Source organism: Ailuropoda melanoleuca, chromosome 16 (genome assembly GCF_002007445.2).
Source record: "Ailuropoda melanoleuca isolate Jingjing chromosome 16, ASM200744v2, whole genome shotgun sequence".
Classification (NCBI taxonomy): Eukaryota; Metazoa; Chordata; class Mammalia; order Carnivora; family Ursidae; genus Ailuropoda; species Ailuropoda melanoleuca.
Window position 1 is genome coordinate 82,693,665 of NC_048233.1, and position 15,720 is coordinate 82,709,384.

At 44.7% G+C, this 15,720-nt stretch overlaps 2 protein-coding genes across 5 annotated transcripts in view; one reads left to right on the top strand and one right to left on the bottom strand.

Annotated features, from left to right (window-relative positions):
- ATL3 (atlastin GTPase 3) overlaps positions 1-14,255 on the bottom strand; it is a 63,602-nt gene extending 49,347 nt beyond the window's left edge. The window contains exons 1-2 of one of the 3 annotated variants that reach the window (XM_034645460.1): positions 6,904-7,295; positions 4,660-4,721 (exon numbers count right to left, since the gene is read on the bottom strand). Coding sequence is in view for 1 of the 3 variants with exons in the window: in XM_002916677.4 (XP_002916723.3) it covers positions 6,904-6,949 (46 nt within the window). In the remaining 2 variants the exon portion in view is untranslated. Of the gene's footprint in view, positions 1-4,659; positions 4,722-6,903; positions 7,296-13,993 lie in introns of those variants that run through there. The other 2 variants (XM_019796940.2, XM_002916677.4) reach the window with 2 other exon arrangements.
- The window catches only part of RTN3 (reticulon 3), a 62,086-nt gene continuing 60,605 nt past the window's right edge, over positions 14,240-15,720 (top strand). Inside the window, exon 1 of one of the 2 annotated variants that reach the window (XM_011221673.3) lies at positions 14,240-14,557. In XM_011221673.3, the coding sequence (XP_011219975.2) occupies positions 14,419-14,557 (139 nt within the window). In that variant the 5' untranslated portion in view covers positions 14,240-14,418. The remainder of the gene's footprint in view (positions 14,558-15,720) is intronic. The other variant, XM_019796941.2, reaches the window with a different exon arrangement.

Below are 15,720 nucleotides of genomic sequence, written 5' to 3' on the forward strand. Positions count from 1 at the left end.
CCCTGTCAAATAAATAAAGAAAGAAAGAAAGAAGGAAGGAAGGAAGGAAGAATAAGTTTCCTAATATTGTGAACACTAAACCCAGTAACACTTATCAAGCACCTCAATAAAAACCAGTTTCTTCCCTTCCTCCATGTGGTCTCCTTTCTTTCTCAGCCAAACTCCTTGAAGGTATGTCTTCAACCACTTACCTACCCATTCCCTTCTCACTGCCTTACAACCTAACTTCCCTCTCAATCTTCTTACTGAAACTATTAACTAGTTTATCAATGACCTCTCTTGCCAAATCCAATGGCCCTTTCATCATTCTCATTCAACCCCCTCTACACAAAACACAACTGCCACCTGCTTCCAGAACTCCTGAAAACCTCTGGTCTCAGTGACAGTGACCATTTCTAGCTTCCTCCCAACCTCTTCACCGTCTCCTTTCACTACTTCTTTTTCTCTTCAGCCTCCTGTGAGCTCCACTGGTGCTCTGCCTCAGTCTTGCAGTTCTCCTTCACCCCTGCAATGAGCTCTTTACTCTTATAATTTCATTTTACCCTCTTTCGGTGATGCAACTTCATTAATTTCTAACCTGCATTCAGGTCCAAACATACAACTGCCTCAGGGACAGATGCACCTGGATATTCCACCATCACCTCCTTCTCAGGAGTAATATGTAGAAATACATGGGCATACGAGTCAAGAGACGAGTTCCTATTCCAGTTCTACCACTAACAGCCTGTGTGATTCTGGGCATGTCTAGTCTTTGGTCTCAAGAGTGAAACAAGTCAAGATTTAACTTTTAGAAACCCTCCAGTACTAACACTTTCTATGTCTACTTGTGGTATTATCGCAATGAATCCTCTCACTTAACTCCACTTCTCTCAAATCTCTACCTCTCAGCCTCCACATCTTCCCTGACTCTATCTTCTTATATACTATATAGCTCTAAATCCAATCATTTCCTCCTTTATTTTAGATTTGAGAGAGTGAGCGAGCACAGGTGGGGGGGGGAGCCGCAGAGAAAGAGGGAAAGAGGATCTTAAGCGGACTCCGCACTGAGCATGCAGCCCGATGGGGCTCGATCCCATGACCTTGAGACCACAACCTGAGCTGAAACCAAGAGTTGGAAGCTTAACCCACTGTACCACCCAGGCAACCCTCATTTCCTCCTTCTATGACTTAAGCTTGTTTTAGCAAAGGTTGTTACTCTCTAGTGAGGCAGAATGTATAGGAGAAAGGCCTTCCCTAACACTCAGGGCCCAGCTGTACGATGACTGTACAACCGCATGAATAAATCATTTAACTTCTCTGTGTCCCAGTTTCCTCTACAAAACCAGGCAGTTAGGTGAAGCTATTTTGAAGCTCTAAGATTCAATGACTCTTTAACAATTGAAAATTTCCTGGAAAATGTCTAAACTGGCCAAACTTGCTAGGTAACCTATGCATTCCTTGGCATAATTTAAATTGTACTGGCCCAGCTAAAGAACAGATCAAAATTTATAATGATAAAAACATTAAAGCAACTTGCTCAGTAAGGACACACACAAAAGCTTTTGAGGGGCGCCTGGGTGGCACAGCGGTTAAGCGTCTGCCTTCGGCTCAGGGCGTGATCCTGGCATTATGGGATCGAGCCCCACGTCAGGCTCCTCTGCTATGAGCCTGCTTCTTCCTCTCCCTCTCCCCCTGCGTGTGTTCCCTCTCTCGCTGGCTGTCTCTATCTCTGTCGAATAAATAAATAAAATCTTTAAAAAAAAAAAAAAAAGCTTTTGAGGTTTAGGGTTTTGTTTTGAGGGTTTTTGGGAGGATGGGGGAGGGGTTACCCCAATTGCATTGAAATTACTCCCATTTCTCAGGAATCTTAAACTCTGGAGATCTAACCTCCAAGAATGGTATTAGAAACACCTTTAGATGACATCCTTCCGTGCCTTCTCCCATTAGTGAAGCAATTAGCCACTCCGAGGCAACAGTAATGCTCACTTATATGAACAGTTAATGCTTATTTAGATGCAGAGTTAATGCTGTATTATGTTCATTTATATGAATGAATAACAGATGAGACATTCTGATACACATACAAAGATATGATCTGACCATAGTCACATCTGTCATCCATATTCACGTAAGTGAACTTAAAACCTATGTTTTTAGGGGAGCCTGGGTGACACAGCGGTTAAGCGTCTGCCTTCGGCTCAGGGCGTGATCCTGCGTTATGGGATCGAGCCCCACGTCAGGCTCCTCTGCTGGGAGCCTGCTTCTTCCTCTCCCACTCCCCCTCCTTGTGTTCCCTCTCTCTCTGGCTGTCTCTATCTCTGTCAAATAAATAAATAAAATCTTAAAAAAAAAATAAAAATAAAAAAAAATAAAAAAATAAAAAAACCTATGTTTTTAAAAAAAGATGAGTAGAACAAACCCTGTATCACACTGCCATTTCTGACCATTGCTGTAAATAGCAAATGGTAATACTGAATCAACCTTCATTTCAGTTATGTGTTAAGTGCTGAAAATATCTGGATAATTAAAAAGTCTTTCAACAGTTTATGTGGCAGCTACAACTTTTTTTCTAATTCCTTTTAAAGTACTCATTTAGCCTTTACTTTTGGCACAACACACCTTAACCCAGACTAACCAATAGGTTCAAATATGCCTGTTGAAATAGACTGGCTCTGCACTAAAATGACAAAAAGACAACCCAAGTAGAAAGAAGGTGAAAGACTAACAGGTGAAACTAATTATCATAGGGGAAACTTTGTAGAGATCTCAGCAAATTACAGCATTAACTCTTCTAGAATGATCTGAATTTTTGTCTTAAAGATTTTTTATTTATTTATTTGAGAGAGAGAGAGGGAACGCATGAGCAGGAGGGGCAGAGGGAGAGGGAGAGAGAATCTCAAGCAGACTGCACTGAGTGAGGAGCCCAAAGGCTCCATCTCATGACCCAGAGATCACAACCTGAGCCAAAATCAAGAATCAAACTCTCAACTGACTGCTCCTCCCAGAAGCCTCTGCAGCTACTTTTTAAAAAGTTTTTTAGGGGTGCCTGGGTGGTGCAGTCGGTTAAGCATTCAATTCTTGGTTTCAGCTCAGGTCGCAATCGCAGGATCCTGGGATGGAGCCCCACATCTGGCTCCGCGCTCAGTGTGGAGTCAGCTTGAGATTCTCTCTCCCTCTGCCCCTCCCGCTCGTGCTCTCTCTCAAATAAATGAATAAAATCTTTAAAAAAAAAAAAGTTTTAAAAATTCAAAAGTGGCTGCATAGGCTAAATAAAAGTCGGTGAGACTACCGAATCATAACTGGCCTCTTCAGTCCTATGGAAAACATACATTCTGAGAAATAAATTCTATCAAAAAACATTATAGCAGAAAAAAAGTTTAAATTCCCCTCAAATATTTGAAAAGGCCATCTGAACAGTGATAAATTCAATGAAACTACTTAGCTGGAAGCAGTTACAACTGCTATTTCAGAAAATTCACATGGAATTTAGTTGATCAATTCGACAGTGCAGACCAGGGTTTCTCGACCCTGGTACTACTGGTATTTTGGGCTGGGTAACTCTTTGTTGTATGGAGCTAGCCTATTCATTGTAGGATACTTAGCAGCAGCTCTGGCCTCTACCCGCTAGATACCAGTAGTGCTACCCCCTGGCTGTACGATCCAAAAATGTCTACAGATATTGCTAAATGTCTCACTGCAGCAAAATCACCCTGGGTTAAGAACCACTACGGTAGAGCCAGCCCCACCGCCCATCTTTACTATTCAGAGTTCCAAAAAGCAAATTAACTACAGTTTCAGAAACATTTCACTAAGTAGACTGTATGACTCAGGGTAAAGTTATGACCTGAGTTTCCACTCTCCTTTTGAAACACATTTACTAAAGGGCAAGAGCAACACACCCAAAAACAGAAGCATACCATTTCATGCCTTGTTCTGGCAGTCTTTAAAGTTCCTAATTCAGGCAAGGCCAGAGAAAACACATCATCGTACATGACAGTAAGCCCTCAGCCAACTCAAACTGCTGGGTGTGGTTCCATTTTGCTGATGGTGAAGGAGTGCTTTTATATAGTCTATTTTGTCTTAAGGCAGTAAGTATGCTGGTAGATACATGTACATTTTTAAAGTTGTTTCAATAAAAATACTACTTACACCCAAGAGAAGAGAATATTGGGGGAAATTTACATTCGAATCAATTAAAAGGTTTAAGAGGAAACTTTCTCAATTCATCTGTCATAACAAATCTTCATACTTTAGCACAGAATACTGAATAAAACCACATTTTATCAATTTTGTAGTGCTTTATGGATTTATAAAGACCAATTAAGACTAAACAGTACTTAAGACTCAGAAATGCTGAGACTAGGTTAAATCTAAAAATGATTCCAGGCTATGCTATAGAAAAAAATTGTTTTTATTAATAGAATGAGTTCAATATTCATCTTATTTGACTCTTCCCTAAAAATAGAAAATCACCAAAATCAGGGCACCTGGGTGGCTTAGTCAGTTAAGCCTTCAAATCAGATCCTGATCCCAGGGTCCTGGGATGCACCCCTGAACTGGGCTCCCTGCTCAGCAGGGAGCCTGCTTCTCCCTCTCCTGTGCACAAGAGAGCTCGAGCGCTCTGTCTCTAATAAATAAATAAAATCTTAAAAAAAAAAATACCAAAATCAATTTTGTTACCTGAAGGTTCTGTGTTCCAGATGAATAAGGCTTTCTTAATTGGCAGTATTTGACTTGGATTCCTTATGATTTCAAGACATAAAAACAGTTAATCTACTTTGTTTTTTCACCGACTATACCAGTAAAGTCTATTTCCTAACTTATACTTTAGCTGTGAAATATATCAACAAGTTCTATCAAAATAAATGCTAATAAAAAGCACTCTTTACAAAGTTGCAAAGAGCATCAACTTCTCAATACATTGATATTATAAATTATACTTCCTATTAACAAATCAATTCAAATGTAAGCAACCACCTATAGGGAAAATTTATTGTATGCAAATTAAATTACTCAGGATTCTTCTTTTAACTATTGCCTGGCCCTCAAGGAATTAAATCAGCATCTGTGGGTCCCAGTGCATTGTCAGGTTTAAAATACCACAGGTTATTCTAATCATGCAGCAGAATGGAGATCCACAGTCCAACTAAAGGGTTTTTTTTTACTTTTAAATAAAAGCTTTCCCCTCACTCTTTCCCCTTGACGTTTTTTAAAGAATATACTCCCAAAACCTCAAAAATAACTTGGGAAAATAGCTTAAAATTCAAATTAATTTTAAAATGCAATTGTCTTATTTGAACAATTTCTCAGTTCACAAGGCCATAGAAACTTTGTTAACAGGCATGCCTAGTCATTATAGGCAAATTCTAGCTCTCAACCAGTTCACACAACCTGGGGATCCCTATTTCATTGGAATCTTAATATGTAGCCAAACTGTTAAATAACCTAACACTGGGGATTGTGGGAGGTAGAGACAACTTTAGACTAATTTCTTGCTTCTTACAATTCTCTACTATCTCATTTTAAATTAGTGTGCATTTATCCTTTATTCTGAAATTTAGAAATCATAAATACGAAAAACACACGTGCTCCACCGTAGAACACCAATTTCAAAAAGCCTACTCCAAACAACTCCCATTGAGTGAAAACTACAGGAAGGATGCTAGTACACATATTTATCCTCTGTTGTCATTTTTCCTAATTTCATGATTACTCCACTGAGATAGTAAATGGTACCTAATAAAACAATCGCTGTACTAGTGTTAATTCTTCATTACATAGAGATCCTTTGCATCCAAGCCTTTCCTTTACAGGTGGTAAAGCAGAAACAGGGATTTCTAGACTACGAACTAGTTTCTGTGTAAGGTGAAGAAGAAAAAAAAAAAAAGCACTAATTTGAATTTCAGTTCACTGCAATACTGAACACTTGACATGGATTAAAACCACGCAGGTTTTGCTTCTCCAAAACCAAGCCAAAACGTGAAATTGCGTTTTTCGTCCGTTAGTTCTTTTCTCCCTTTCACAAAACATTCCACCCAACTTCGTATTCAAATTTGAGGGCTGAGATTTATTTATTAAGATTCTTCAATGTTCTTTACTTTTTTTGCCTTTAGATTTCGAATGTGAAACTTCTGGCGATTTCAATAGCACACACATTAAGCAAGAATAAAGCCAGGTAAAATGACAGATGAAGTATCCTTCGATTTTTTATGACTACTTGGTCTTTAATTCTTCTACCATTTTTTATGTCTTCAGGAAAGCAAGAGAGCAACGTACGATGCCAAACGTACTGAAAGAACTTCCTAAAAAGCAATTAAGGCCACATTCTTTTATCTCGTTTATAGAAAGAAGTGTGGGTTTAAAATCAACTTTCCTAATGCATGTTGTCAACGCCTCGAGGTCGAGGATTTAAAAAAAAAAAAAAAAAAAAAAGCTTCCAACTCCAAGAACTTCGCAGCCGTCCAGCGCTTTGTCAAAGGCTGAAAATAAAGCATCTACCTTTCCCGCTGCCCGGGACCCGGGTTCCCGGCCCGCGAGCCTGCGAAGCGCCATGCAGGGAGGGAGCCGCAGCCCCGGAGCGCGCGGCTCGGCCAAGGCGGGGCCGACGGGGCCGCAGCTGCAGGACGCCGCCAGCCCCCCGACCCTAGGGCACTGCCGGCCTCCCCCCAGCGCAGGGCCCGACCGCCGAGGGCTGCCGCTCCCCCTGAGAGCTGAGGGAAGCGCCGCCCGCGCCCTACCCGCCGGGCCTCGCTAGCAGCCCCCGGCCCCGAATTCGCGGGCCGAGGTTACCCCGGCGAGGGGTGCAGGGTCCCAGCCCCGTGACGAGGAACGGACGGCGGTGCGGGCGGGCGTTCTCCTCGGAACTATAGTCGGGAGGGCGGCGGAGGGGCCACGGAGCGGGTCCGGGGAAAATAGGCGCCTCACCTGCTCCTCCCGAGGCAGCCGCTACCACTCGCTGAGGGGACAACATGGAGCCTCCGCCTTCAGCAGAAGCAGCAGGGGCGCAGAGAGGGGCGGGCTGAGTCGGGAACGAACCGGGCCCAGGAGGCGGAAAACGGGCGGGGCCTGGGCTCTAGAAGAAACTGGGTAGGAGGGGCGCGCAGAGCTTCGAGGGAACGAACACAGGGCGGGTCTGCGAGGCCCGACCGACCGCGTTACTCGCGCCGAGCGCTGGGCGGGCCGCGGCGGAAAGGCGCACGCGGCCAAATCCCGCCACCGCCCGACGCCTGTGCTCGTGCGCGCGAGCGCGCCGCCGGCTACCTAGGACTGCGCACTGGGCACGGCGGTCCGTTGGGAATTGTAGTCCCATGCTCTCTGGATGCCCCCGCCCGCAGTCCCTATTCTGCGCACTCATCCGGGGCGGGGAGGAAGCGGAAGAGAGGGAAGGGACTTGGCGAGTCTCTTCGACGACTGAACTACAACTCCCAGCAGGCCATGCGGGGAGGGGAGGGGCGGGATGGCTCAGGCCCGGGCCCGCCAGCCACCCCGCGGAGATCCTAGTCTTGAGACCCGCCCCGGGGCGGAGGACTTGCGATAACCGGCCGCTATCCCCCACCTGCCGCGTTTGACGGTTTCGGTGTTTCAGGACCAAAGGGAGGCCTCAAACCTGGATGACGTGAGCGTCACTGGTTTTTTTAACGATTTTGACTTCACAAGGAGAGCAAGACGTGACTTCATTACCACCATCATCAGTTTCATCCCGTAATCGCGTGCCTGGCCCAGCCTGGTGGTGGACAATCACCACCACTCTAATAGCTAAGAACTTCCAGTGAAACTCCTACAGGCTCTCTCCAGCCTAAGCCATGGCCATCTTTTGTAAATGTCAGGTTTACAGGGGCTTGCTTTGAAGATACTTTTGCAAGCACACCCTACTTAAACTGTGTGTTAGGTCAATACAAAACAAGATTCTCCGAAAATGCTTTTATTCACACTTCATGTGTGATTAAGAAAATGTCAGTTATGAAGAATCTTGTTATTTTGGATTTGTTGGGGTAGGGACGGTTATCTAGCTGCTGGAGCTCAAGGGAGGCTAAAGCATCCATCCCACCACCACCACCTCTTGGCATCACCATTCCCTCATTCATTAGACAAATTATTATACTTTCTTCTGCCTCTAACTTTTTTAACTTTGTTTGCTTGTTTGTTTGTTTGTTAGTTTGTAAGTAATTTCTACACCCAACGTGGGGCTCGAATTCACCACTGGGAGATCAAGAGCTGCATGCTCCTCTGAGCCACCAAGGCGCCGCACTTCTGTCTCTGCCTTAACTATCATAATCTACCTAGAACCTCCTTTCAGCTACCTCTAGGTCCTGCCAAGCCTTTGCGCTGGTTTTTTGTTGTTGTTGTTGTTGTTTTGTTTGTTTGTTCTTACTTCCCGAGTGATTAGAACAGAGGTGAAGAGAGAGAGATAATTCTGCCTAATCTTATCTAAAATCCTGTTTTGATTTCTCTTCCCCTGCTTTCTTATTCTCCCCAAACTCTCAAGATTATTTGAATACCCTCCTCTAGGCTTTAGATTTAAGAGTCTAGATTAGATCTAGTCCACTCAGGCCAGCTAGTTTCTTAACTAGCCACGAACATCAGGGCAAGGGGATACTGGGGTTTCACACTAGGTGTGCAGAAGGCAGGACCCACAGGATGTGACACAAGTCCTGGCCATTATGTTGCCATGCTCCGAAAGAAAGAGGGGCCAAAGGCCAATGACTTGTCACAATTGCAACACACAGGATAAGAATTTAAAATTGCACACACATCCCAGAATTCTCTAGTCCCCTTCCCCATCCAACTTCATTAGACTTCTTACTATCTGACTTTTGTTTTATTTTTATTTATTTATTTGAGAGAGAGCACAAGTGCAGTGAGGGGCAGAGGGAGAAGCAGACTCCCCACTGAGCAGGTAGCCAGACTCAGGGCTAGATCCCAGGACCCTGGGATCATGACCTGAGCAGAAGGCAGACATTTAACCAACTGAGCCACCCCAGGCACCCCTGACTTATGTTTTCAGTAAAACATAATCTTTTTGTTTCTCTTCCCACTAGAATAGGAATTTTTGTCTGGTTTTATTTACTGTTATATCCACAGTGCTTCATACAATGCCAGGCAGATAGTAGAAACTCTAATATTTATTGAATGGATGAATAAAGAAGGGATATGGGACACCTAACACTGCTCACTCTTTCTTGCTCCCTTAATATTAAGTCCCTAACTTTTGCTTTCAAACAAAATACGCTGTTCTATTTTAAGGGCTCCCAAGAGAGATCCACTGAAATCCATCCTGTCAGGAAGTGACGAACAAACACTGACATTACATCTAACTCAATTAATTTCATCAAAGTCAGTGTCAACACATCAGCCTTCCCCATACCTTGTAGAAGTTTTTGGCATTTAGAACAACACAGTACAAATTATAGGTAGACTTTAGGATTAGTCACAGCTTAGATAGCTACTCCTATAAATGAGAAATATGTTTTGTTGTTAGTGTTGTTTCCTTCTCAAATAACCAGTATCATCAAAATAGTGGACATTCAAAATGCTAAATATTGATAATACTGATTACGGCCTGACTTCAGCCATCTCACTCTGAACTGAGTCATGTAGTATGACCAGAAGCTGAGCTTTCCTTGTGGTTTTCCAGAAGCAGGTGACATGCAGACATGTTTGAGTGGTTAAAACCACAGGGTTTGGGGTCAGACTCACCTGGCTTTGAATTCTGGCTTCGATGCCTACTAGCTGTGCAAACTTGGGTGAGTTAGTTAACCTCTTTGAACTTATTTCATTATCTATTGCAAAATGATTTAAATTGTGGGTTAAATGAGATGTAAGTATTTGGCAATTATGACTGATGCATAGTTAGTGCTCAGAAATTGGTAATCATATTCATTCTGGAAAGCCAAAACAAAGTCATAAATATTCGCGATCATCAAGTATTTTATGAAGCACAGAAATAACAAAATTGTTTTCTGCAGTGACATCCACTGTGACTCAGGTTCCAAAGCTTTCCAAAAATAGCTTTCCAAAATTGTCATGTGCCAGGCATAGTGCTAGGCAGTATTGCTGATATATGCATAAGACATATGCCTGGGGCACCTGGGTGGCTCAGTTGGTTAAGCATCTGCCTTCGGCTTGGGTCATGATCTCAGGGTCCTGGGATCGAGCCCAGCATGGGGCTCCTTTCTCAGTGGGATACCTCTCCCTCTGCCTGCCGCTCCCTGCCACTCCTTCTGCTTGTGCTCGCGCTCTCTGTCAAATAAATAAAATCTTAAAAAAAAAAAAAAGACATATTCCTGTCATCCAGAGACTCATAGTCTTGCGGGGTAAACAGCCAAGTAAATAATTATCACTCATTGGGATTGTGCTGGGCCTCAGTTCAGCCTTTCTCCTATCACCTATTCATAGGATCCATGTTTAAGCAACATTTGGGGGCCTCAGAAGGGACAGACTGGACTACTGACATCTCTGAGCATTTTATTTATTTATTTATTTATTTATTTATTTATTTATTTTGGGGGGGCAGAGGAAGAGGGGGAGAGAATCCTCAAACAGACTCCCTGCTGAGCAGGAAGCCCCACATGGGGAGCCTGAGATCCCAGGACCCTGGGATCATGACCTGAGCCAAAATCAAGAGTAAGATGCTTAACTGACTGAGCCACACAGGCGCCCCGACTATTTTCTTTTTATAAACTATGACACCAAGTCAATAGCTCATTCTATACACAGGGTAAAGTAGGGTACAAATATTTAAATGATGCCCAACTGGGCGCCTGGAGTCTTGGGGTCAGTGAGACCAAGCCCCAAGTCGAGTTGGTCTCCATGCCGGACGCGGAGCCTGCTCAAGATTCTCTCTCTCCCTCTCCCTCTGCCCTTCCCCTGCCTCTCTCTCTCTCTCTCTCTCTGAAAAAAAAGAAAAGAAAAAATAGTCAACCCCAACTCACAGACTGTAATAAAGTTAGATATATCAGACCCTCAACATGGTGGTAACACACTGAGCTCAAGACCTACCAGCAGCTTCATTATTGTTCTTGTTAACAGCATGGCTGTCTCTTCAAAAGGATACTAGGAAAGATCACTCAAATTTATTATTAAGGAAAGGAAGCAACATACCTGTGTATAACATGCTATCATTTGTGTTAAAAAGAGTAAATGAGGGGGAGCCTGGGGGGCTCAGCTGGTTAAGTATCTGCTTTCAGCTCAGGTCGTGATCCCAGGGTCCCGAGTCAGGCTCCTTGCTCAGTGGGGAAACTGTTTCTCCCTCTACCCCTGCCCCCTGCTCATGCTCTCTATCTCAAATAAATAAATAAAATCTTAAAAAAATATATTTTAAAAAAAGAGTGAATGAGGATACAGATTTGCTATATTCACCTTTGCATTTGCCACAAAAAGCTCCTAACAGTACTTACCTATGTGTGTTTAGAGGGGGAGACTAGGAGCTGGAAAGGGAGAAAACTTTAAGGTATATATACATTCATATATATGTGAATATATATATATGACATATATAACATATGAACATATTTGAAGAGATTTGTTAATTAAAAAAATTTTTTTCCTAGTAAGGAAAAGATGGGATAATGAGATGGCCCAGAAACTGAGGGGGGATATTAACTGTGTAAATACCAGTCCTATAAGGACAGGGCCAAGGAAGAAGGGGCCCAACTCAGATCCGCAGCAGTAAAAATGGCTCCACAGAACTGAGAGGTGGCTATGCTCCAGTGAGCACTTTAGAAATCCCATCTGAGCCCTTCCCTGCCTGCAAACATTCACTGAATCCCCATTAGCCTTAAAAGGAAGCCTCAGTTCCTTAGTGCTGTTACTGCTTCTCCACACTCTGGCCCCAACACATGTTCCCCATTTCATCTCCCTCTTGTTAGCCCTTGGCTCCAGCCAACCTGGGCTAACCACACCCAAAATCCCTTACACGGGGTCACACTTCTGACCCTCTAGCCACCACAGATGGCTGTGCAGTCTACATGTAGGTCTAAGGCAGCCGGGGTGGGGAGGGGCAAGAGGGGAATCAAAACTAGGCCAAGTTCTGCTAAACAAGCCAGCACTGAAGTGCATCATGGGTTGGGCTGGGAAGAAGGGGTGCTCTTCTGTGACTGGTCTGCCCAGAAGGAGGTCTTATTGTACACTTGCACAAAAGCAGCCCCTGGCATTTGCTTCATACCATTCTCCTCTGCCTTTAATGACCTCCTTACCATTCCAAACTCCCATCTGACTTTGCGCTTCTTCATAAAACCTCCCCAAGCCACTACAACTCCATAGTGATTCCCTCTCCCTCTAAATTCATACAATTCACTTGCCATCCAAGCAGAACATTATAGCTTTGTGTTGCTGGGGATTGTTTTGGTTGCTATTTAATTTTTATTTTTATGTGAGTATGTTTTAAGCCCCAACTAGCTTGTAAGCTCACTGAAGACAGGACAAACATTTTTTGGATTCCTCCAAATTTCCCAGGACAATATCATTCAGCAGGTGATCAGTAAACATTTGTGGAACAAACCATATATACAAATAACATCTCAAGCAAGAGTCAGTCTCAGGGAAGTTTACTGGTATAGCAAGAGGGAGCAGGAAGGAAAGGCAGCTTCAGGAACTGGACCTAGAGAAGGCCTCTGATGTAAGAAATCTTAAGAGTATGAAAGGACCACCAAGACAACATCAGTGTCTTGATTTTAGCTTCTTTTCTCTGCTTCTAGATACCATGAAAACAGCCTTCCTTTCCAAGCAGGGTCTTCAGATCCCAGCAATCGCTGTCAGGGCGAGGGACCAGCATCGTGCATTTCCTTACCCAGCTCCTAGTAACATTTTTAAAGTTTATGCGTTTATTAGAATGGATAGATAACTAGCTTGGTTATCCGATTGGCTCGTATTTCCCTTTGTCATCTAAAGGACAGATTGCCGCGTTATCAACTGATGCTGTTAAGTGTCAGAGTAAGATATTTGCCACCAAGTTATTTTGGGAAATATCTTCTGTGCCTTTTTTTTCCGGAGCATTGCAATGGCCAGTTTTTTTTCCTATCTGAGCTTTATCTGACCTTAAAAACTGTCAAGGGCAGATATAGTCCACTTCCTGTTCTAGAAGATTTCCACTGGTCAGATTGCTTTTCCTCTGTGTTGCTGCCTGGCTTACTACCTCCCCCTTCATGAGGCTGCATCTTTACAGGATCTGCTGATTTTGCAATTGCCCTTCAGGTCATCGATTGCTGCTTTAGCAATAACAAGGCCTACAGTTTTGATTGTGGTCATTTCCAGTTTACGTTCCCCTTTTTAAAAGAATTATGCACTTTTCAAATATTTTAACAAGGCATATGGAGAAGGCTTTCTATTTCACAATCCAACCAAAGAGAAGACAAAAAAATGAACAAAATTCAGCATAAGCTAGATACCTGGCTTCAAGTAAATTCTCTGCTAAGGACTGCATTTAGGCTGTGAATAAAATTCAATTATGTGTATTTTCTGCCATATTCTCAATTTTTAATACCTCATTTTACCCTCCTCCATAACCGCAGCCAGGATGTTATCTACTGGCTCTTCTTTTTCTCATTAGCTCAGCTCTATATTCTTCAAAATATGTCTTCTTTACCCGATAGCCCATTTGGAGGAAAGGACAACCTTAAGACCCAAGCTGGACCTCTCTTTGGGAACAGAAACAACGTAAGAATATGTAGGAGGTTCTGCGACTGCACTGCAATGTGACTGGAATGCGTAATAGCTTTTCATTCTGTATAGCATCTTGCTCCACCTACCAAACGGGAGATAGTGCCATCTCTGCCTCATGGTGATATTACGACACATCCAGAAAAATTCATAAAGCACCTTGTAGGGCCTATCCACATTGTGGTTTTCACTTTTCATTGGCGTCAAAGGCAGAAACGCATCAGACAATAGACACCCGCTCTGGAATGTATGGGAAAGATACACTCCAGCTAATGGAAGCAAAAGAAACTAATATCGTTAAAACACATAATCCGCCAACCCTAAAACATTCACAAAAGAGTTCTAAAGAGACACTAACCTGCAGGGCCTCCTCCCACTTCGGCCGCAGTGGTGGGCGGAGCTTGGCACTTGGCCACGCCCCTTGCGTCTGTTTCCCGGAGGGGCGCTACCCCCCTCCGTCTCTCGCGCGGACGCAGCGTGAAGCCACTTTTGCCCCTCCTTCCCCCGCGGGAGCGCGGAGGGACAGTTCTTGCGCTTGCGCTCTGCGTCGCTGGGCTCCTAAGCGGGACCGCCGCCCGCCGGAGAGCCTTTTGTGCGCCTGCGCGCTCGCGCTCCCGCCCTCTCGCTGCGCTCGGCTGAGTCAGTCAGTCTGTCGGAGTCTGTCCTCGGAGCAAGAGGAACGAAGGGACTTCTGAGAGCTAGCTGCTTGATTATTTTCTTTCCCCTCCCTCTCTCCCGCCCCACATCTCTCTTCATCCCTTTCCTGCCCTTGCTCGCGCAGCCATGGCGGAGCCGTCGGCGGCCACTCAGTCCCCGTCCGTCTCCTCGTCGTCCTCCGGGGCCGAACCCTCGGCGCCCGGCGGCGGGAGCCCTGGATCCTGCCCCGCCCTGGGGGCGAAGAGCTGCGGCTCCTCCTGTGCAGGTGAGGCGCGCCGGGGGAACCCCGCCCTCTCGGGGGTTGTTTTTGGGGCCGGGGAATGCAAATCACCCGCTCCCACTGGAGGCTTCAGCCCCCGGGAACGAGCGTCTGGAAAATGGGCTAAGGGGGAGGGGAGCGTAAGGTGGTGCAGGCGGTGAGGAAATAACGGGGTGTGAGGCAAACAGGTTGGGGGTGGGGAGATAGTCTAGGGAGTGGGCGTTAACGCCGAGGCCAGCCAGGTGGGGAAAAACACCAGTTCGGGGGAGCGGTCCGCTGAACCGGGGTGATTTAGTGGAGGATTAGAGAGATTGAGAGGATTGGGGCAGGTTGGTTGTAGGAGAAAGAACTAGTTACGATTTTGAGGGGATGATGGTGAAAGGGTTGCATTGCAGGTTTGCAGAGGATGTTGACATAATCAGAAATTCATGGTAGTCTTAAAAAAAAATATTTTTTTTTATTTCCCATGGGGAGGATGAGGAAGTTTAATGGAAACACTGTAGCCGTTTTCTATACTCCTTTTATCTGCTTGTAATTTTTTTTGTGGCTAGACTCTCTAAATGCCCGATTTTCTGAGGCTTCGAGGTAAGAGGAGGCGTGATGGAGAATAGCTCAGGGAAGATTTGGGAGGGAGCAGCTGATGGTCCAAGATGGATCCGCGGCTGCATCTGCAGCACAGCCTGCTCTTGACTGGCGCGACGTGGGGGTGGGGACAAGGAATCAGTTGCTTACATTCTAGAGGATAATAGAGTCATGCCAAGAAATCAACACATTTTGATTTCATGCTTTCTATGGGCTATTATTGATCGCAGTGTAACAAAAGGGCGTGTTTAGCGCAGAAAGGGGGGAGGGGGAGAAAAATTAGACAAAGCAGGAGCTGGTTGAACCCCATTCTCCTATCTGTGAAAGACTAGGAGGGAAGCTGCGGGCCGCTTTTAGTTTCCATTGTATACGCGTTTGCCTACTGGTGGGAGCTGGCTGGCAAGCTGAAGCTCCCCTCGTGCAGAGATCTGCAGTGCAGATGCCTTCTTGAGGGAAAAAAAAGGCACCATGAGCAGGTGGTGGTTCTTAAAGGAACTCAGTCTTTGAAGAAAAGAAAAAAACCTTTTTGTCAAAAGAAGTGGGCCATAAGCCCGGGAGAGTACAGATAATTTTGCCCTGTATTTAGT